This window comes from Notothenia rossii (assembly GCF_949606895.1).
Source record: "Notothenia rossii genome assembly, chromosome: 3".
NCBI lineage: Eukaryota > Metazoa > Chordata > Actinopteri > Perciformes > Nototheniidae > Notothenia > Notothenia rossii.
Genome location: NC_136901.1, coordinates 27,173,661 through 27,194,507, shown reverse-complemented (window position 1 = coordinate 27,194,507; position 20,847 = coordinate 27,173,661). Strand labels below are relative to the sequence as shown.

At 39.7% G+C, this 20,847-nt stretch overlaps 1 protein-coding gene across 4 annotated transcripts; it reads right to left on the bottom strand.

The window, feature by feature from the left end:
• Positions 1-656: 656 nt before the first annotated feature.
• On the bottom strand, positions 657-20,529 carry LOC307033814 (uncharacterized protein). 4 transcript variants are annotated; one of them, XM_079672447.1, is made up of 15 exons: positions 20,415-20,529; positions 19,918-20,007; positions 19,769-19,785; positions 18,980-19,067; positions 18,099-18,153; positions 8,651-9,993; positions 7,597-7,838; positions 5,693-5,892; positions 5,430-5,590; positions 5,104-5,207; positions 4,802-4,862; positions 3,589-3,677; positions 3,250-3,372; positions 2,130-2,230; positions 657-2,027 (listed from the first exon to the last, which is right to left on the bottom strand). In XM_079672447.1, exons 6-15 carry the CDS (start codon positions 9,963-9,965, stop codon positions 1,544-1,546), a joined length of 2,880 nt encoding a protein of 959 aa, XP_079528573.1. In that variant the 5' UTR covers positions 9,966-9,993; positions 18,099-18,153; positions 18,980-19,067; positions 19,769-19,785; positions 19,918-20,007; positions 20,415-20,529; the 3' UTR covers positions 657-1,543. The 4 variants fall into 4 exon arrangements, with proteins under 4 accessions (XP_079528573.1, XP_079528574.1, XP_079528572.1 ...); XM_079672448.1 differs by lacking the exon at positions 19,769-19,785; XM_079672446.1 differs by lacking the exon at positions 20,415-20,529 and having other exon boundaries at positions 19,918-20,070.
• Positions 20,530-20,847: the final 318 nt, after the last annotated feature.

Genomic DNA, 20,847 nt, shown 5'->3' with positions numbered 1-20,847 from the left:
TTGCAGAGAAAAAAAGTCAGTTTACAGATTCTATTAGCTAAATAACGTTGGACAAGATGGTATATTTAGGATATTCCTTGTTTGTTTTGATCCTTACAAATAATGCATAAATGCATTTTTGTTTATATGCCTAATTTTAGATGAACCGCAATCTGAATTCAGCAGTCCTACTTTCACTGACTGCTTCTTTTCCTGGCATCCTGCAGCACACAGTCACAAAAACACACAGTAGTTAACCATCAACAGGTAGATTCGGGGCTCAGGCCGCTGTAAGAGAGGAGATGGTCTACCAGGGTCAATATTAGCCCATTATGGTGTTATATGAAAAACCTTTCAACAAGCTGTGTGTTTTCAAATGGCTGTGCCAGCTATGTGTGTGTGTGTTCATGTATATCTATCTTTGTGAGAACCACACATGTCAGACTTCAAGAGCGAGGAAATTATGGAAAGTGAGGACAATCTGTCTACTCAATTCTGCAAATATCTGTGTTACAGAAATAAAGCAACATTACGCTTAACATTAGATGAAAATCAATAACACTCTGTTACGAATACGAAGCTTCAGGAGGGAAGACAGTGAGCATGGAACCAACACTGGAAACATGGAGAAACAGAGACAACCTTTAAAACGTACAACAAGTACAACGTAGAACAAGTTTAACAAGTTTAACAAGTTTAATATTGTTTGTTCAATCAAAAAATACCACAAGGCTACAAATATTATTCAAATGCTGAATAAACATCTAAATATGTTACCATTTTAGATTCACTCAAAATACAGAAAATAGAAGGGCATTTGGAGAGCAGAGAACATCCTGATGGCCAAATGCTTTACTTTGCTGTGTTAACAAAAGTAATGTGTCCGACTCTAGATCCGATTCCAAATTCTAATGGGTTCTCCTTTGGCCCAAGCTTAACCCTTTTACCATTTGTAATGATATTAGTCCCATTTGTGTTTCCCTGCTGACAAACAAACCAGTCTGAAAACATTACGTCCCTGGCAGAGGGGTGAGAGATGACATATTTTCGTAAGCAAACTGGAAGTTAGCATCACAAGGGTTCCCTCAACAAAAAGTCAAAGGGATTCTTCCAATGGCTTTTGGAATGTTGAAGAAAATATTCTCAGTGGCAAACACACATATATGATACTTTCATATCTTGTTCAGCAGGATTAACTCCATTAATGATTATTGAAGACAAAGGCTAACTCTAGGCTATAACGGAACTACAGCAGAGTCACAGGACTCCAGGTCACCACCGCTAAGCTAAAGGCGGCTAAGACACTTGTTAGCAACGGCCGTTTTTAAGACACATTAATGCTTCAGACATTTATCAGTGGGGTGTTTACTGACGTGTTTTTGTTCCTAGAACAAAATGTAAAAACATCTCTTCAGCTTGTGTTAACCACAGATCTTATTTCAGCATTAACCAAAAGCCGAGGGAACAGGAAGTGTTCGGGATTTAGGACTTATCCCTGGACAAAAAGTTTGATGTAAAATTGAGTTTGCATTAAAAACAGTAATGCTAAGTGTCAGTCATGCTTTTAATGCCAGTTGACTGTCTCTTTGCCCCCCACCATCCCACCTCCATCTTTCTCTTCTGTGTTGCAGTAGAAGACAGTGGGGTCGGGGTCAAAAGAGCCCCATAATTGGTGGAAAGGTAAGAGGGTGGACGGCTCTCTTTGATTAGAGTCTGTATTTGTATCAACCTGAGAGTTTGAAGCGGCGATGTTTCTGTATGTTACCACGGCGCCAGGATCAAGGACGCTGCCGTTGCTAGGAGTGATGCTGTTGGTTACAGAGTTGAGGACAGTGTCTGTATTGCTGCTTCCAGAGCAGGAAAAGGTCAGCGCTGCAGCCTGGGGGGGGAGCAGATTACCGCCCAGGGTGGAGATGAGGTTTGCGGGGCGGCTGAGAGCCAGACGCTGGGTGAAGAGCTGTTGCTGCAGCCGCCGGTCGCTCCAATCCTCCTGAGGCTGCCGGTGGATCTTCATGTGAGCGTTACGGGACTTTATTTTGTAGAACATTCTTGGGCAGAGAGGAAAAACGGGTTGGAAAAGAAGAAATCAAGAACATATAAACCATGTGTTTGCATGAGAATGTTCATCCATTATAACTGGTTCTACTTACTTGCCACACAGCTTGCATGGGAAGAAGCTGGTCAGTGGGGGGGCAGGAACCGCCTGCTCTGGTCCAAACTGTGCTACCATTGGTGGACGGACGGGGGTTATCTATGAACACAGGACCCATTTTAAGCAACTGTGCTATAATTGACTGGCTGGGCTGCATTAGACGCCACAAACAACATTATTTGATTGAACTGTTTGCACAAGAATCCAAATATTTTCCAAGGCCCATGACTTTGACCCAGTTTATCAGTTCATGCTGTCCTGACTTAGCACACACACCTGTAACCTTGGCTGCTGTGCTCTCAGTGTTTTGTCTCCCTGTTCCTGCCTGTTGGCGTCAGCTGATAGAGGTGTTATGGTTCTATCTTGTTATGCAGCATGTTGATTAGTCTCTCTGAACTAGCTAAATACACGGGTCTGGGGTAAAGTTCTTCAGAATTGACGTGGCAACTCTAGCGTGAAGTCGGAACCTCTGACTCTTTGACTTGTTTTGTGAATTCTCCGACCGAAGCTCCTAATAAACCATCAGTGTTTGCCATCAAAGCTCCAGCTCTCCCAGTGTCTCCTTTTGAATTGGTGACTCCTCCTGCATTGCTACACAGAATTTTCCCCCAACTCAACCTGCTCAATACTATTTGTTTATATTCTATGAGTCCTATTGGTCAATGCAGGACAGTGGAGCCCACAGGGTGTCATGGGAATTTCGATGGTTACAATATCTGATTTTCACCAGATTATTGCAAAATAATTCACAATGACAATGTTATTGTGATATCTATAGATCTGTAGACCATTGAATTACACTCGAATTTCAGTGTTGGGATGTGGGGAGGGACGTTGGAATCATAACGGCACTTGCCGTTGCACAAAAGGTTAACATTACAATAATGACAGGGGAAAGGGGAACAAAGATCCACAAGGCCTTAAATCTACTAACTCAATATAATCATATGTGTAAATAACAAAGTTATTGTCAACAACGGTTAACAAAAGACAAAACAATAAGGAGATAGTGAGAACTAAAGCAAAAGGCAGCTATTAAAACACAAACCAAAAGGGTCAATTTGAAAAGAGGCAAACATATTTGAACTACATTCAGAATTCCTTTTTGTGTTTCTTACACTCTTCTGCTGCTCCATCACTGCTTCTCGGATCTCCTCCTCTCTCTGCTTCTTCTGCTTGTCCTGGAGCTTCTTGCTCAGGTAGTAAAATTCAACACACTGGCTCAGGGTTTTAGTCCTCACCTGCAACACAAACACACCATCAACTGATCCTCCTTTGGTTGAGTATTTCCTGACCATATGGGTCACTGTGTGTTGTTTACCAGAACTAGCCTTTTTAAATGATGTGTGTACTAGGTATGCGCAGAGTTACTCTTTTAGGGTACGACACATTAGAAAAGGAAAACATATAGGTGACCATAAAAGAATGCAGCATAAGCACATGCAAAACAACTGTACCATTTTCCTTATGAGTGAAAAATCGTTCCCATAAGTCCGCAGAGTTGCACCGAAGAGACTCTTTTCGCTGTCTGTCCAACAATTACTACCTGCAGACAGAGAAGACGGGTGGAAGCAGTTTTTTTAGATACTTTTAGTTTAGTAAAAGTACAACAATACACAGTAAAATGATTAAACACTACAATTAATAAGTCCTGCATTCTAAACCACGTATCATCAGCAAATACATTAAGGTAAAGTAAAAGTGTTTTTTTGCAGGAAGATGTTACCTTTTACTATTACGTATATATGTTTTTTTTACTATTACTGCTGTTGCATTTTAAAACTGTTGGTATGAAGGTTGCGCTAATTCTAACTATTATATAGACTAAGTTTAATCTGAAGCAATGCATTATATTAAAAAAATCGAAGTAAGTAAGTACTAGTGCATTCTACTACTTATTGGACTTCATTCTGTGAGCTTTAGAGAGACACACAGCCTGGAGACATTCAGGGAGTTGAAAGCTGGAACGGGGGGGGTCCAGAGAAGTACCAGGGAGTTCAGACATCCTAAATGTTGTCAGGCTATTGCCAGTGGGCCAAAAACTGTTAGCGGTACCCTGTCTACAGAAACACACCCACCCTGAGGTAACACTAGTGTGCAGAACAATGTCTACTCTGTGCTTTAAAGGGTGCCTGGTGGATTTCAATGTGTGGAACAAAGAGGGAGAGGGATAGAGTTTGTGAAAGTGGATGGATTTGGTTTCTACAAAGGCGACTATTGTACATACAGTGGGAATTGTTACCCATGTTCTGACTCACATTCTGGCTTGCAGACAACTATTTGCTGTTATGAAACACTAAACACATTTTTGTTATTTTTATTTCTCCACCTATTTCTGTCCTGCAGTTGTGGTTGAATATGTAAAGTGGAGTTAACTCAGGTTAAATTATATATTTATATATTTGTCAGAGCCAAAGAGTCTGATCATAATTGAGCACTATGGTTTTGGACATAAATCCTTACTTATATTGTACAGAAGTTAGTTTGTAACTGTACTCATTTTCCATGTATTATAAATAAAGTCGTTTTAAAAAACATTGATATCCTTATGTAAGCTTAGTGGGATTCTCTTCGCCCTCTTATCCCAACTCTTATTGGTGTAAGACCTACGATGTATTTCTTTTTCTTATTCGACTGCAGCCTTAGGGTGATGCAAAGGTCAAAGTTTACCAGAGTAGTGGTAGTCTCCTGCAGGCGAGGGCTGTGAGAACAGCAGCATCTCCAGAGCGGCCTGCAGGAGAGAGGGATGGAGGAGGAGGAGAACAGAAGCATGAGGCATGCAATGGCTCTGAAGAGAGTTAACTGGACATTGATTAGTTAGTGAGAAAGAAAATAGTAAGAAATGACAATAAGTAGATGAGTAAAGATGCATGGAAGTACGACACAAAGGATGGAGGCATGATTAAAATGATGGGAAGAATTAGTGAAGAATTCAGAAAGAAAGACAGTATCTTTATTTCCTCAGTGCTTACCATTATGTTCCCCTGACAGAAGTGCAGACAGTGCAGGGCCAGCTCTGTGTTACTGCCCCCTCCTGGCACACAGCTGGAACTGCACATGGACAACAGCTTCTCCACTGTGCATGCACACACACACAGAGCAAAACAAAAACCGTTTTCAGCATAGAGTATAGCGGAAAATTGACTCATTTAAAAACATTAATTGAGGATATGATTATCTTAGCTTTGACCATTGAATAAATGAATGAGAATTGATTGGCATTTCCTGCTCAAAGATGACTCCAAAGCTGGTTATTACATGTTTGGGTTGTTAAGCTGTATTTCAGTTTGCTACTTACCTTGGTCTTGTAAAATGGTATTCTCCTCCAGCATATCCCATGGTTTCCAGAGCAACTGTTCCCTAGGCGATTCCTCTTCTGGACACAACACCCTTGACCCTTCCCCATCCACAAAGCATATAGGAAGCTCTGCCTGGAAATCATGACCCACATTGACATACCTGGAGGGAGAAAAAGAAGCGAAAAAAGAAAATCTAAATATTAATAAACTGATCTAAATCTACAAAAAAATACAAATTAAATAGAATAAATGTTTTACTTACAGTGACACATTTTCATCTCCCTCATCTGGACATGCTGTTTCCTCCTCTCGGTGATTGAGAGATGAGATGGAGGAGTAGAGACCCGTTCCTCTACGCACTGGATTGAGGAGCGGTTGAGGAGTGTACCGGCCTCTCCTCTGACCTCTGTTGGAGTGAAGGACGCTGGGAAATGGAGTTCCAGTGTGGATTGGAGAGACTTGCTGTAAGAACAAAAGGGAAAGTCATTTCAGAGTTATCCTTGTTCTCTTTTGATTAATGCACGGTCAAAACAAAAGCCAGAAAGAAAACTTAAGCAAGTGAAGTTCTAGAAGCTGAAGAATTAAGACGACCTACATTTTGTTGGGATCAAGTCCCGAAAAATTGATTATCGACCACTTTGCCATTTAATTTATGCTCATCAAATGTTCAAAGACCAACATTTATGACAGTATGGCTTAGACATTATCACAGTGTTACCATTACACCTGAAAATGGGTGAATAAAAAGCCACCATGTTCCCCCACAACTTGGCAACCCAGTTATCTAAAATGTTGACTTAAGCTGAACGTTAATGCATGAACCCAAACCTGCTATTGCTCTTGTTAAGCAGTACTTTAGTTTAGGTTTCTCAAATAACGAAATACTTAATCTTTTGGCACATCAGCATCAGATTATCATAAGTATTAGAACTTTGAAAAGGTTGTGCAAGAAACTATGTCTATTATTTCGAAGAAAGAACCAAACAGACTTGGAGGAGATTGTCTCCTTTCTGCAGTAGGAAATGGCTGGTTCTGGCCGACTACAAGGCTATCGTTGGTTACATCTACGAGCTGTTCAAAGGGGATTTGTTTTTTCACAAGAAACGATGAGACTTGTAATCAAGGATTTGAATCCAGAAGGAGTCGAACAATAGCCTTGTAGTGGAATCGGAATGAGCTCCCCATTGAAATCAGGACAGCAGAAAGCTTACACATCTTCCGGCGCAGACTGAAAACTCATCTCTTTCGACTCCAATTCGAGCGATAGAATTACTAACAAAGAACTGCTAACAAAGCACTTATATAGCCTGTTAATAAAGGACTGGCTTATCTAAAGCCAGTTGAGTAGCACTGGAAACGTTTTAGCTCTATGAAACCTTATGTACTTATATGATTCTGTTTTCTTCAAGTTTGTATCTTCTTGGTCGAATGCACTTATTGTAAGTCGCTTTGGATAAAAGCGTCAGCTAAATGCAATGTAATGTAGTCGGCCAGAACCAGCCATTTCCTCCTGCAGAAAGGAGACAATCTCCTCCAAGTCCGCTTCTCAAGTCACTTATGAAACTACGACTTTATTCTCGTAATTATGACTTTATTCTCGTAATTATGACTTTATTCTCGTAACTATGACTTTATTCTCGTATTATTACGACTTTATTCTCGAAATCTCTCTGGGTTTTGGTGTGGCCCTAATAATCCGTCGTATAATCCAATGCGTCTGTCACTTTGAAAAAATTATTGATAATCCATCATTACAATTTTATGCAAAAATCGGAGAATTAATTTTAGCTGCTAATGGTAGCCTCCAGAGCCTATCGCAGCTTCCGGTTTTGGCTATGCGTCACTCTCACTCCTTATTTGGTAGTGTGTGTGTGTGTATGTGGAACTTGCTCTCGATTCCATTGGCTCTAGCGGTTAAAAAGAGATGTCAATCATCAAAATCGACAAAAACCATATTGATTCTGACTCTTCTACATCCAACTCACAGGTTTATCATTGCTTTGAGAAAAAAGATTCTTAATTTTCCCCTTTTAGAAGGGTAGTTATGGTCATTTGTTCTGGGAATGTCATTTTCGAGCCTGAGACCTGGAAAACAGGTTAAGAGGAAATAAAGAAACGTATTCTCCAAAAATGTCTGTTTCTTTGAATTTGCTCGGCGTACTGTACCTGTAGCTGTGCTTGTTTAAGATTGGCTTCTTCTCTCTTCACTTTCTGGGTCATAATGTAAGGGGCTTTCTTTTCTGCTGCCTCATAATGTTGGTCTGTGAGGTGAGGTGGAAGAGAGGGAAGGTGGAAGGCGGAATAGAGGGCTGGAGCGCTGGAGGGACCGAGGGCTCTGGATGGATGAATGCATGAAGGATGGGAGGCGGAGGAGAGGAACGGTGATTCTGGAGACTGAACGTGGGAGGCTGGAAAAATGAGAGTGGAGGGGGACAAGAAGAGTGGATGTCAATGCTGCATGATAAACTGCTGGATCATTTTGGGTGTGGCAGAATACATCACTGTTTTCTGTGCAGACTTTTAGGAACTAACAGAATCTGCTTCGAATCAATTCTTGAAAAAAGTAAAACATTCAAAAGCATGCATTCAGTGTTATGGGCTTAAAGGTGGTTATCGAATTAACATGAAATGAAAATAAGAAAATGTCTGTTAATAAGAAAAGTGAAAACGTAATTTGCATACGAGAAATGTCACAAGCTCATCTACGAAAACCCACATGTCCCGTAAACATACATGTGGGTTTTACCTGTGTTTTTTTGTAAGTGAGGGTAATAAAGTTCATTTAAATCAATTCATGTTTTAGTATGTTTTCTATTTCACTTATGACCAGGCTTGGGGGGTAACCGATTAAACGGGATTACAAATTAGGATACAAAATAAAATGTACTGTATTTCTTTTTTTAAACAACATATCTGGGTTTCTCTTTTTTAGGTCATATTATTGTGTTGTCATATTATTGAGTTGTCTCAGAATACACTTACACAAGAAAAAATATCTTCAGTTCAGTTTTTGCATATTTGATATTTAGGTAATCAGGTTGCGTTACTTAATTATGTGATACTTTAATTAGGTCACTGCTTGCTTTTTTGAACAGGTATTTAATATTGTAACGGGATACATTTTTCCCTCTCAACCCTTGGTATCACAGGCTCTGGATAAACCCAATGTTATCCCTACTATCATACTTTTATTTACAAAAATGTGCACACAATGTCCTACCTAGGATGTTGCCGTAGTCACTGCCATGAGAAGGTCTCAGGTTGCCCTCGGTGATGCCGGGGTCACCTGACGTATGTGTAAAAGTGTGTGACATCACTGGAAACTTCCATATCATCCCAGAGGAGTGGATAGAGGGGAGAGACTGAAGGTGCGAAGGGAAAAACTGTAGTGAATCCCCCTCCTGAGACACCGAATGTCCGGACACACCTAACCCACCGGGGGAGTCCATTTTGGAGGGGGAGTGGGAAGGAGGAGGCAGAGGTGTGGGAGGGGGACTGAGAACTGAAGACATGATGTGAGATGATGTGGGAGGAGAGGGGAAGGAGGGGTGGGCGGGTGGGGAAGAGGTGCAGGGCGGCAGGTAGGAGTCAAAAGCACAGCTGTGCCTCGGCTTATATCCGCGGCTTTCTCCTCTCCCTACTCCATATTCCCAAAAGGAATCTCCACAGGGGATCATGGGAAATATTCTCTTGCGCTGGGAGAGGAAGGCCTCGGAGAAAGAGTCCAGTTTCTGAATGTACTGGCATCCTGAGTTCAAAGTGTTTTGGTCTGCTGCTCCGCTCCACCTGCCTTCCCCGGGCTGACTCGACGGAGAGACACTCACCCAGGGTCCCTCACCCTCTGCCCCCTGAAGCTGATCCTCCCCTGAGCCACAGCTGGACCCATAATCCTCCTCTCTTCCTAGATAATTATCCCCAACTCTTGAACAGTCAACGCTGCTGTCACTGAAGCTCCCCGCTGCATTTCTGTTGTAGGAAGTAGTTTGTTTTGTGAAGTGGCTAACGTTAGCTTCTCTGTTGTAAACTGCTTCGCCTTTAGCTTCACATCTAACATGATTATAACAGTTTGCTCTGAGTTTACGTCTCGCTCCTTCCTCGCTGCTGTAAAAAACATCATTACTGTAACAATCCGCTTTTTGATACAAATCATCTGCAGCGTTTACACAACTCTCCCCATTCTCCCAAACTTCCTCTTTTTTCACACCATACCAAGTGTCCGAAAAATGGCCGCCTAACCCGCTTTCTCCGCCTCCCAAGTTAGCATCTCCATCCAAGCAGCTACTACTTGTGTTGAGGAAGCCTCTGTCTCCACCACTGCTCCCTCTCCTTCCCCCTGAGGAGGTGTTTGAAGCCAGTAAAATATTAGAGGATTCTTCCCCTCCCCTTCCATACTGCTCCAGAGGGTCCAGGGCAGGCTGAGAGGACGGGTATCCCACTTCGGGGCTTTGATGGCCGGGCAGCGTGTGGTGAAAGGATGGGTGGTGGCGATGGTGGTTGAGGTCGGGGAAGGATTGGATGGATGAAGGGTCGTCCATGATGGATCACTGCGTGTAGCTAGAGTGCCTACAGGAGACGGAGAGAAGATTGAGTACATTTAAAACAGAATTAAGTATATACTCGTCTGCATGAAATTCACACATGAAATTTCAATATTTTAGGATTCAGTGCTTTCACATTCAATAGCTCACATTTAAGACGCTTCCTAGATACTGCGACAAACACCAGGATTAACAAATTGTAGAAAACTACTGTAAACGCTATTAGTTAGCATTTACGGCAGATAACTCGCAACTGCACTTTTCCTGTACAACCTTCATTGTATGCTTGCTTCCTAAATTGGCATTTAAAACTTTAAGAACCTCTGACATAAAAATACGTTTTTTCACAACAATTAGAGTGAATACTGCAAAGTCTGTAACCCATCAAATTCCAACCTAATTAGAAGTTTTCACTCGTCTCATGTCCTGTGTTATGACATTACCAGGCAATGCAGGCAGAACGTTTAAAGTAATGGCGCCTTTGAAAAAGCCGTTTTTAGCATGCGTATTCCAGCAGAGCATGTGCGCTTACCTCGATTTATGCCGTTTGATTTAGTTTGTCAGAATAAACAGATTAAAAGACAGCGTATATCTCTGACTGCAACATAGAAGAAAAACTCGCCAAAAATAAAGAGAGAGCTTTTCTGTTAGCAATGCTACGCTGAACAAGAACTTTTGAAAACCATTTTATTTCCTGTTAATACTTTTATTGACTTGTTAAAAGGTAACGGTAAGTACCGAATCCTCTTGAAGTTTTGTTGGTTTTTCTTTCTCTCTTTCTTGAAACCACATTCAGATCTAAATAGGACAGTGAGTGAGTGAGTCAGAAAGAGAAAGAGCGAAGGCAGATGAGATGAAGAGACAAAAACACTGTATAGGATTTCAGGCTTGTTTTCTCTTTACCAGTCTTTGCCGCTTAATTTCCTTTTCATATAAGTTCCTCCACTGTTGTTCATGTTTTCGGCTCCCGGTTGCTCTTCTGATTGTCGTCATGGCACTCTGAACTTACTTTGCTTCGTCTCGCGAGTCTGTGTGAATATTTCCCCCTTCAGATTTTCTTCCTCTCACATAGTCCTTCCTATCTCTCTCTCTCTCTCTCTCTCTCACACACGCACATAGTCTATCACAGAACCAAAATGTAACACACACACATTTACAAACAGTTTCTCACTGAAACACACACACACACTCACGCACTTGCAGGTGTCAAAGGGGACTAGCAAGTAGTGATGTTGCCTATCTGCCTATTCGTCGTCGTCGTCGTGGTAACCACATCCTGAGGAAACAAACGCTGACGGATCTCCCTCCTCTCAGCTATCTTTATCTTTCTGCCCCCCTCCTCCAACTCTCTGTCTCTCTTTCCGTCTCTTTGCCCCATCCTTATCTCTCTCTCCGTCTCTTATTCTCTCTTTCTTTCTCACCATGCCACCTATTTGTTTTCTCTCTAAAGTCTTTAACCAGCTTTTTATCTGTCGTATCATCTCAGTCTTTTTGCTTTGTGGTATCGTCTAGGTTATTTTTTAGTGTCCCACTTGTGGCGCAAATGTAGTTGAATTATTTCAATAAAGAAAAAGATATTTAAACCGATGTTGAGGTACTAAAAAACTTGTACAAAATGCATTTCATCCTAAAAACTTTACAATCAGCAGTTAAAGTAAATGTACTTTTGATACATTTCACATATATACATGTATCATAGTGGCTGTATGTATAAAGTACTACTTTGGTTAACCTTTGTAGTTTCGTGACTGCATAATCTGTCATAAAGGTGTGTGTGTAGGTGCGAAAAATCCATGTCCTTCTTTCAGTCATCTACATGAGTGCTGAATGTTCGGCTGCATGCAGTGTGTGTGTGTGTGTGTGTGTGTGTGTGTGTGTGTGCGTGCGTGTGTGCGTGCGTGCGTGCGTGTGTGTGTGTGTGTGTGCGCGCGTGCGTGTGTGTGTGTGTGTGTGTGTGTGTGTGTCTGTGTGTATCTGTGTGTGTGTGTGAATATGTGTACATGTGTGTGCAGAAGTGTTAGCGTGGATGTTTACCAGATCAAGATTCTCCAGCTGAGTCAGCTGACAGGAAGTGAGAGAGAATGAAACAGGAAGGAAGACGGCGGCAAACGATGAGGTTCAGGGAACCCTCTAAACACCCTGCAGCCCCACCTTCTCACCCTCCCACTCACACACACACACACTCACACACACCTTTAATGTGCCCATAAGCCGTTTTTTACCTTTGTTGTCATATATGGTTTTAAAACACCTACGCAAGCACAAAGAACCTCAAACACAAGCAACTTCAATAACACCCCCAACACTACACTTACACACACATTCGCGCACACATTTGCACACACACACACACACACACACACACACACACACACACACACACACACACACACACACACACACACACACACACACACACACACACACACACACACACACACACACACACACACACACACACACACACACGTCTGTTGAGTGCAGACCAGACTAGATTTAATTAAAAGTTTGAATAGCAAATCTGAAAAGGTGTTGCTGTGAAAAAAGTAAAAACTCAGTGAAAACTAATCCACATAATAGGTGAATGAATATTTGGAGAATTTCACTTGCATTTTTGCTGGTAATCTTGCTGAAACTAAGTCCTTTCATACGTTGTTGATGGGTAGCTAAATGCTAAAGCAATTCAGACTTTTTTATAGTATAGGGGAGAGATGTCTAATAGGAAAACTTAATTAAGTATCACTGGTGTTATAATATAAATATGATAAACTAGAAATGTACAGAATAGAATCCCCCCAAAATGTTCAAGAAAACCACTTAAAGTAAATGCAATTTTTCTAAATCTGGAAAAACGGTGTGAATATTGTATCGGAAATGGCAGCAATCTATATAAATAACTGCATCCTCGGCAAACATACTGTATCTTTCAGATAACCGTTCATATCTCCAAAATGGTTATTGAACATGAATTTTACCAGAACAATCTCTCATTTAGTTGATACTGAACTTGTCATTCAGTCATGGGCTTTATCAAATTTGCAACAAGTGATAACATTTAATTAATCGAAAAACCTTAAAGTTGTGAGTGTTTGTGAAAAATGACACAGCAATCTCAAGCAGTGCCCATCTTTGCGTGTGAGATGGACCTGATTGCATTCAAACGTGTTCAAATCCTAAATGTGTTCACGTTCAATTTAGCTGTAATTCAAATACAATATAACAGATAATTGATTGGTATAAATCAAAGTTACGCAGAACATGGAGGAAGCTTTATTGTAGTACTTTGCTCTATAATCCAACTAGAAACGTTTCAAAGTGCCTGTGTGTGTGTGTGTGTGTGTGTGTGTGTGTGTGTGTGTGTGTGTGTGTGTGTGTGTGTGTGTGTGTGTGTGTGTGTGTGTGTGTGTGTGTGTGTGTGTGTGTGTGTGTGTGTGTTTCTGCAAGTGTGTTGGTGTATGTGTGTAGGTGATCATGTAAATGTTGAGGTCAGTCATACAGTGTGTACTTTTCATAGGCGGAAACCTCAGTATTAACATGCATATTACATAATAATGTGATGACTTCACTGACACAATAACCTCAATTGGCAATAATTCATTGATGTTCATGTTTGACAGCAAATAGTGTCAGATGACCTGGTGATATTTCATGAAATACTTTAACAGAAGGATCTATGAAATTCCCCAAAATGTCTATCAATACAAAAGTAAATGGTGGTGTCGATGTCATCTTTAGATTGCTGTGATAAGACTCAAGAACCAGGAAGATGATATTTATATCCTCACGCTTGCAGCAAATCAGCGTGCAGTTTTTCTGGTAGTGAGGATTCTGCTGCTCTAAAGTTTAAACTAATGTAGTCAGATTCCTAAAATGTGAACTGAAAGAAAATGAACACTGCGTATTTCCGAGATTCTTAAAAAGTTGTTCATGCTCACCAACATGGCGATCACTTGTTAAACCAAAAAATCTTATTTTGGGGTAGTTTGAATTCATGTCAGCACAATTTAATCACTTATTTAAAGATGAAATTATGCTCTTGATACAATGAATACATACAAGACTAAATAAAGCCTTCAAATGCAAGTTTGACGCCAACTAAGGTGTCCTTAACTAAAGTGCTTTATTTCTTTCTTCTATGACTTTTTGGTTCATATTTTACACTGTTTGATTCTGACATGCTCTGCTAATGGACTTATGGACTTAATTGTCTCCTGCGTATACGCATTTGTGTTTGTTCATGCACATAACCTTGAGAAAACAGCCGAATGAGACAAACATGTGAATGAAAGGATGTGAGAGGACGGGAGTCGGGTGCGGAGGAGTTTGCACGGGGGAGAAGCTTCTCTAGTTTTCTCTCAAATTCACCTAAAAAACATGCGGGAGCAGAGGAGGGGGAACGAGAAATGCACTTCTGGACTTTTTTTTTTGTCCGAGAAGTCTCTCTGTGTGTCTTCCGTCACTGAGAAACGAAGTGACGACTGGCGGGGAGAAATCTACTGAATGGATGGGGGACAAATCAAACCACCAAATAGCATGAATCATTGTGAATCAGAAAACATGAAACAGGCTCTTTTTTTGCAATAGCCGTGTCAAATTTCATCACATAAAAGCAATCGATAGTCATTCCCGCTTGATAACCTTGTTGTTGATGTTTCATGCTAACGCTGAATGTGTTGGAAATGTTTCAACAGTTTGAGATTTTTGAATGTTCAAATGAGATTGAGAGAAAGCACAACGGTTTATATGAAATACGCAGCACACAGAGGTGAACCTGCTATCAAACTGTTCACAGGAGAAATAGATTATTTTATAAAGTTAGTATTTTTCCTTTGAAGTTGAAATAAGAAGGAGATCTCAAAATGATGTGAACAACTTTCGAAAAAAGGTAATGAAGGTAAATAATGTCTAGTCACCTTCTATACAACAATAGCTGGATAGGTGATGGAAAGGCGTATTTGTCTGACTCTGAATTGCACATTCGCAGAATTTACATTTGTGCAAAGCTTCGGAGCTTTGAAATGGTAATTTCTGTGTCTTATTCATGCCTTTTCTTTTTTGTATTTGGAATTAATAATCTGTATTTCAGTTTTACTCTCATGCAAACCTAAGCAAAGATCACATGTGTGCAGAGAAAGCTTCTGGACAATTCTAAAACAGCTTGATATTTGATTAATTTTAACAAAGAAATAATGAGATATTTATCACTTTGTTTTATTTGAATGCATTTGATGCTCACAAACCCATTCATGCGGACCTGAAAATCACATAATGTCTTGATAAAGAGCTTTAAAACAAGATCATAGGCCCCGAGAGTTTTTAGAGACCCCGCTGTGCACACATAGGGGTCTTTAGAAATGTGTAGCATTGCAATCACATTTCTGAAGCCCGCTTTATATTATTATCTATGATATTATGATATAGGTTTAATTTGCAGCAAATGCACTTCTAAACATGAGTTGCCAGTAACATTTTTAATAGAGTATACAGTGCCATTACATTAGACAGTTTTGTATATTCTAGAAAAATATATGAATCTCAGATTATTCATTTTCTAAATAAAAATGATGTGATTAAAGTCGCAACACATTATCGTCATTTTGGTTTGTATCAAAACAATGTAATTGAATTAGATTTTTTAAACATAAACCTACGGTCCCGGATACTGAGAAAATATAATGAACCTATAGATTAATATAACGCTTAACATTGTTACATACCACTAAGAAATGAAATTCAAAGTAATTTTCCTGGAGCTTAGGTTTTAAATGCCGCCCTTTAACTAATAAATTATCAAACAATTTGGACATCTTTGCTATAATATTTATTTGTTTTTGTGCTAGATTAAAACGGCCAAAGTGCTTAATCCTTCTCAAGAGTTAATCCTTCTAAAGGCACTGCAATAAACGCAGCCAATTATGTTATGAAGGATTTGTTTTGTTTGTTTATAGCGTATGATGTGTGATTATCAGCCTAACAATGCTACAATGGAGTTATTAAGAAAATATGACAAAGTCAAATAGAAAATAAATAACTGTCTAAACTGTTACATGCATCATTCTACAGCCTATAATCAGACTAATCAGCGCAGATTTCACAATACAATCCCTTTACTTCATTTTTTTAACACTGGTGCGGCCAAATGACTAAAAGATTGTATATACATTTGAAATCCGATTAAGTTTTACTCTTTGCAACAAATGCTCCATAGAGATAAAGGAACTTTGAAGGCTCCTCCGCAGTGATGATACCAAATCAGGAGTTCAATATTTGAACATTTGGAAAGCCCTGACTGCTGGAGTTTCTGCCTCAGAAGCTCAGCATTGATGGAGCCGCAGGTTTCCATGAGTGAGAAGGGAGACACTGATCCTTCACCAGAAAAGATATCATATGACGTCTGAGGAAGTGTATATCAGAAGGCATGTGGGAAACCAAGTGGAACTAGATCTTGTGGCCTTATGGCACAAAAATAAAAGCACTGCAAACCAGCAGAAATACACCATATCCACCCTGAAGCATGGTGTAGCAGCATTATGCTGCAGGGATACTTCTCCACAGAAAGCCTGAAGAAAATAATAAAACCAAAGCTACACTGAACTTTAGTCACCGCCTAGTCAAGTTGCACTTTACATCCACGCCCGTCCAAACTGTCATTCAACATTTTTGACCTAGACATGTGTTTGAAATTCTAACTAATGAGTTAGAACCAATAAACGGTAACATTGACCTTGACCTTTTTCCACCAAATTCAAATCAGTTCATCCTTTGTTCTGAGTTTGCGTTTGTGTTAAGTGGAACGGCGCGGAGACATAAAAGGATTAAAATCAACAAATAAGCATTGTGCTGTTTCAAAACTCAGACCTCAGTTTATTCCAGAGTATGCGGCAGAGCTTTAAAACTGCTGTGTAACCAAGGAAGGCCTTAATGCTGCTTAACATCGCTTGAGCATTTTTGCAAAGAATGATGGACAACAATTGCCACGTTGAGATGTTCAAAGCTGATACAGACCCAAGACTGAAGCAGGGGGATATTTGGGGGGATTTAGAGCTGGATATAACTGAAACATACAAATCTTCTTCCGTTTCCTAATTTCTTCCAGATAGAGTGTGGAAGCCCATCAAAGCCATTTAAAAATACTATTGCAACAACAAAGCAACTTTATTCAGTTTCCCCCCAAAAAAAGGGAAAAAGGTTCAATACAGATGTTTTTTAATTCACGCCTTTGTTGGCACAGACGCTAAAGTAAAACAAACAGAAAAGCGGTTGTTGCCCCCGTTCTGTCTGCAGATGTCAAAGGAGGTCACAGACTGGAAGGAGGTCAAAAATAGCAACATTACAAACTCGTCTTCTAATGTTTTGTCTACCTCATTCAAATCAATTTTGATCCTATACAACTACGACAAAACTACAACCTCCAAAATGACTAAAGATGTCCTTCTTAAACAAAATCAAACAAACAAAATCTGACCATTATGACCTTAATTAGGTAGACATTAATACAGGGATGTTAGATTATTATAGCGTAACAAATGAACTGCAAGCTCGTATCGAAGCATAGCCTTTGTTTAACTGTACCCAGGTCAGGGGTACATTGAAGCCTGGGCTTATCATATCATGATATCTTTACAAAGTCTCGACAATGAAGACAGACAGGCTTGTGGTTTTAAGCCTCTCTGTTGAAGAGCGTGTTTGGTGTAAACACCAACATGTTGCATGAAATAACACTGTAATGCTACAAGTAAAGTTTGAGAATGAGTAAGATCTTTTTTAGCTTCTCATGCAATACAATATGCATCTACATTGACTTATCAATCAGATGTATCACATATTCGTGAGGAGCACATATCCGAATCAGAATGCTACTTTCATAAACATGTTTTCTTATTTGTGTCTTCAAAACGTTTTTAGATTTGACTGGATTTATCATTCATTCATTTAGCAAACCTTGTGTTCTAATGTGTTAATTTCAACTCTCATCATTTAACCCATGAAGTTGCGTACATCTGCACACTTGTTCGTAAATTCCAGGGGCATAAATAGTTATAAAAAGTTTTCTTTGGATAAAAGCAACTCTGAAAATCGCCTATTTGTGCTTAAACAATAATTCAAAGGAGGATAAAAGTGTGTTCTTACCTGTTTGGCTGTCATTCCGAACAGGAGGCGGTGGAGTGCATGTGTGTATGATCTTCTGGTAGGTACACATGTGTTTGAGAAAGGGGGAGGAGAGAAAGAGACATGTAGCTTTACAAAGATGAGCGGCCACAGTTGATCTTTCAGTCTTTTATCCACTTTGTCATAATGGCACTGTGTGTGTGTGTGTGTGTGTGTGTGTGTGTGTGTGTGTGTGTGTGTGTGTGTGTGTGTGTGTGTGTGTGTGTGTGTGTGTGTGTGTGTGTGTGTGTGTGTGTGTGTGTGTGTGTGTGTGTGTGTGTGTGTGTGTGTGTGTGTGTGTGTGTGTGTGTGTGTGTTTCTAGAGCTGTGTCATACTGATGGTGGAAACAAGAGAAAAACACCCTAGTGTGTGGCTTCAACTTAACACACAGACATACAGTAAGCTACATACACACATACACACACTTTCAGTTTGAGTGTTTCTTCTATCCGTTTTTTTCAAAGGGCCACACACACGTATCCTAATGTTGGACACACATATATAGCTAATGAGGAACCCAAATGCATGCTAAAACAAAATAATAACTTTAAGATTTTGGAAAGCGGTTTGCCCAGGAGATATTAAGTTACATTTGAAGAGGTCTGAGGTCAGTTATGAGAATGTTATATGAAAGTATCCACCGTAAATTATTTTTACGGGTAGACAATTGCACTTTTGTACTTTCAAATCTCATAAACAGTAAAAGGATAGTTAAAAAAACTGCAGTTGTGAAGCCTTGTTCTAATTTGGGGGGGGGGGGGTGGTTGGGGGATAATGAAAAGGTTTAACTTTTTTATTTTCTTTGCATAGAGTTAGTTTGAATTTTTGTCCCATTCCCTGACAAATTAACATGTTGACATACCTTGAGTTGAGGCTTGATGAATGGATGAGTTAGCAGGAGAGGTAGATGTTTGGATTTCCGGGTGAATATTTTGCAGGAAAAATAAGTTCTAGTTTTGGGAACATTTCAATATAAATTATGACATTCATTTGATTCCTTGCTCAGAGTGAAATGAGAAAATCAATACAATTTGTGTGTTAAAACAGTACATAGGTAGCTGCAGAAGCAGCAGGTTAGCTTAGCTTAGCACAAAGACGGGTAACAGGGGGAAACAAATAACATGGCCCTGTCCACAAACAGATATGTGTTACTAATTGAGCCTCAGTTGTGGTAGGTATATTGTATTGCTTTTATAAATAATAGCCAAGGAAGCCAATGTTACTGTTTGCTTTCTTTTATGCTAAATTAATGTCATTGGCTCATGCTAAGGTACACAAATAGCTCTAGCCAATAAATCGATTTCCGAAATGTCAAAATATTCTTTTAGGATTTCCTCTTTCTTAACATGGGTCCCATTCCCTGAGAAATCTACAATTGTATGTCCAATGGTGGCTAACTGAGAAGGAGTTAGCAGGAGAGGTGGTGGATGTTTGGATCCCAGTCAAGTCCCTGTCAAGTTGCATTCAAGTTACTGACACACACCTGTTTATGGTTTTGGAAATACAAAAATAAAATGTCACATTTATAAGATTCCTTGCTTGGAGTTCGAGGAAAAAATAAATACAACTTTCAATTTAATAATAGCAATGTAGCTTAAGCAGGCAACCAGTTAGCGTAGTTTAACATAATTAGCATGTTAAGCTAACGTACCTTGGATCCGAGGCATGCTAACGGAGTAGTTAGCATGAGAGGTGGATGTTTGGATAAGGGAATAAGGAAAAGAGAAATAAAAAAAGAGGATTCCGTCAGCTGTACAGACAGGCAGTTAAGTTAGACTCTAGAGCACACTAGCTACTTACCTCTGTTCCCGGTCTTTATGCCAAGTTTAGCTGTTCACACAGAGGCTATAGCTTTGAGCTGAGAGTTCAGTTCTCATCTCAACAGAAATCCTGTACCACAAAAATGTAAAGCGATTTATTTGAGGAGGCGGGTTTTCTTTCTCTGTCAAATGTAGAGGCAATTAGGTATTTTTTTCAGTGTTGTGCTTATATTCTGAATGGTCATTAATCTATTTAAGTTCAATACAATTCACACAGAGGCCAGTAAGAAAGCAAGTATTGTTAAACTGCAATGAACTCATTGAGTGGGTACCAATATAAAATTCATTAGGCCTTAATAAAATTAAACATGTTGAGCCCACAAAGGCCAATAAGTTCTAGCTGACAAAAAAAACAAAGTTTGTACAGTAGATGATTCAGGAGAAGAAAAAGTACTTGATGTGTCTTATGGAAATGAGAATTATCACTGAAATTGATTGAAACCTCTTAAATGCTCAAGTTTGGTCTTCAGAACTTACATGATTATTTAAGGTGGAAGAAACCAGACGGGTTTGGTGTTCCAGTGTTGTATTGTGTTTTTCTTTTGCTGTTATAATGCCATAAGAAGAACGCCCAGCAGCTCATTCTTGCACCAGGACCCGTGAAATAATTAATCCAGCCCTGTTTAACACAACATTGAAGTGACGCTTATGACAATAATCATTCATTCATCATCCAAGGTGTAAGAATATATATTTCAAGACGTGAAATTTCTTTGAAAAATTCCCAAAACCTCAATATGAAGCTCACTAAAATAATCTTTGGAAACCAGCAGGTTTTATATACTTATAATAAAAATCTATACAAAATAAGTGTTGAGTAGAGGGACTGGCTTTATGATTGCTTTTTAAATATATGGAATATGTCATTTTCAATCACATGGATATCTAATGTATAGTAACATGTAAAAGT

What these genes read in the sequence shown, in the direction of transcription:
- LOC307033814 (XM_079672447.1), bottom strand. Translation starts at nt 9,965, where the DNA reads ATGGACGACCCTTCATCCATCCAATCCTTCCCCGACCTCAACCACCAT. An exon ending in GGAGATGAAAATGTGTCACT is followed by an intron (nt 5,591 to 5,692) that starts GTAAGTAAAACA and finishes TTCTCCCTCCAG; the next exon opens with GTATGTCAATGTGGGTCATG. An exon ending in AGGAGACTACCACTACTCTG is followed by an intron (nt 3,678 to 4,801) that starts GTAAACTTTGAC and finishes CTCTGTCTGCAG; the next exon opens with GTAGTAATTGTTGGACAGAC.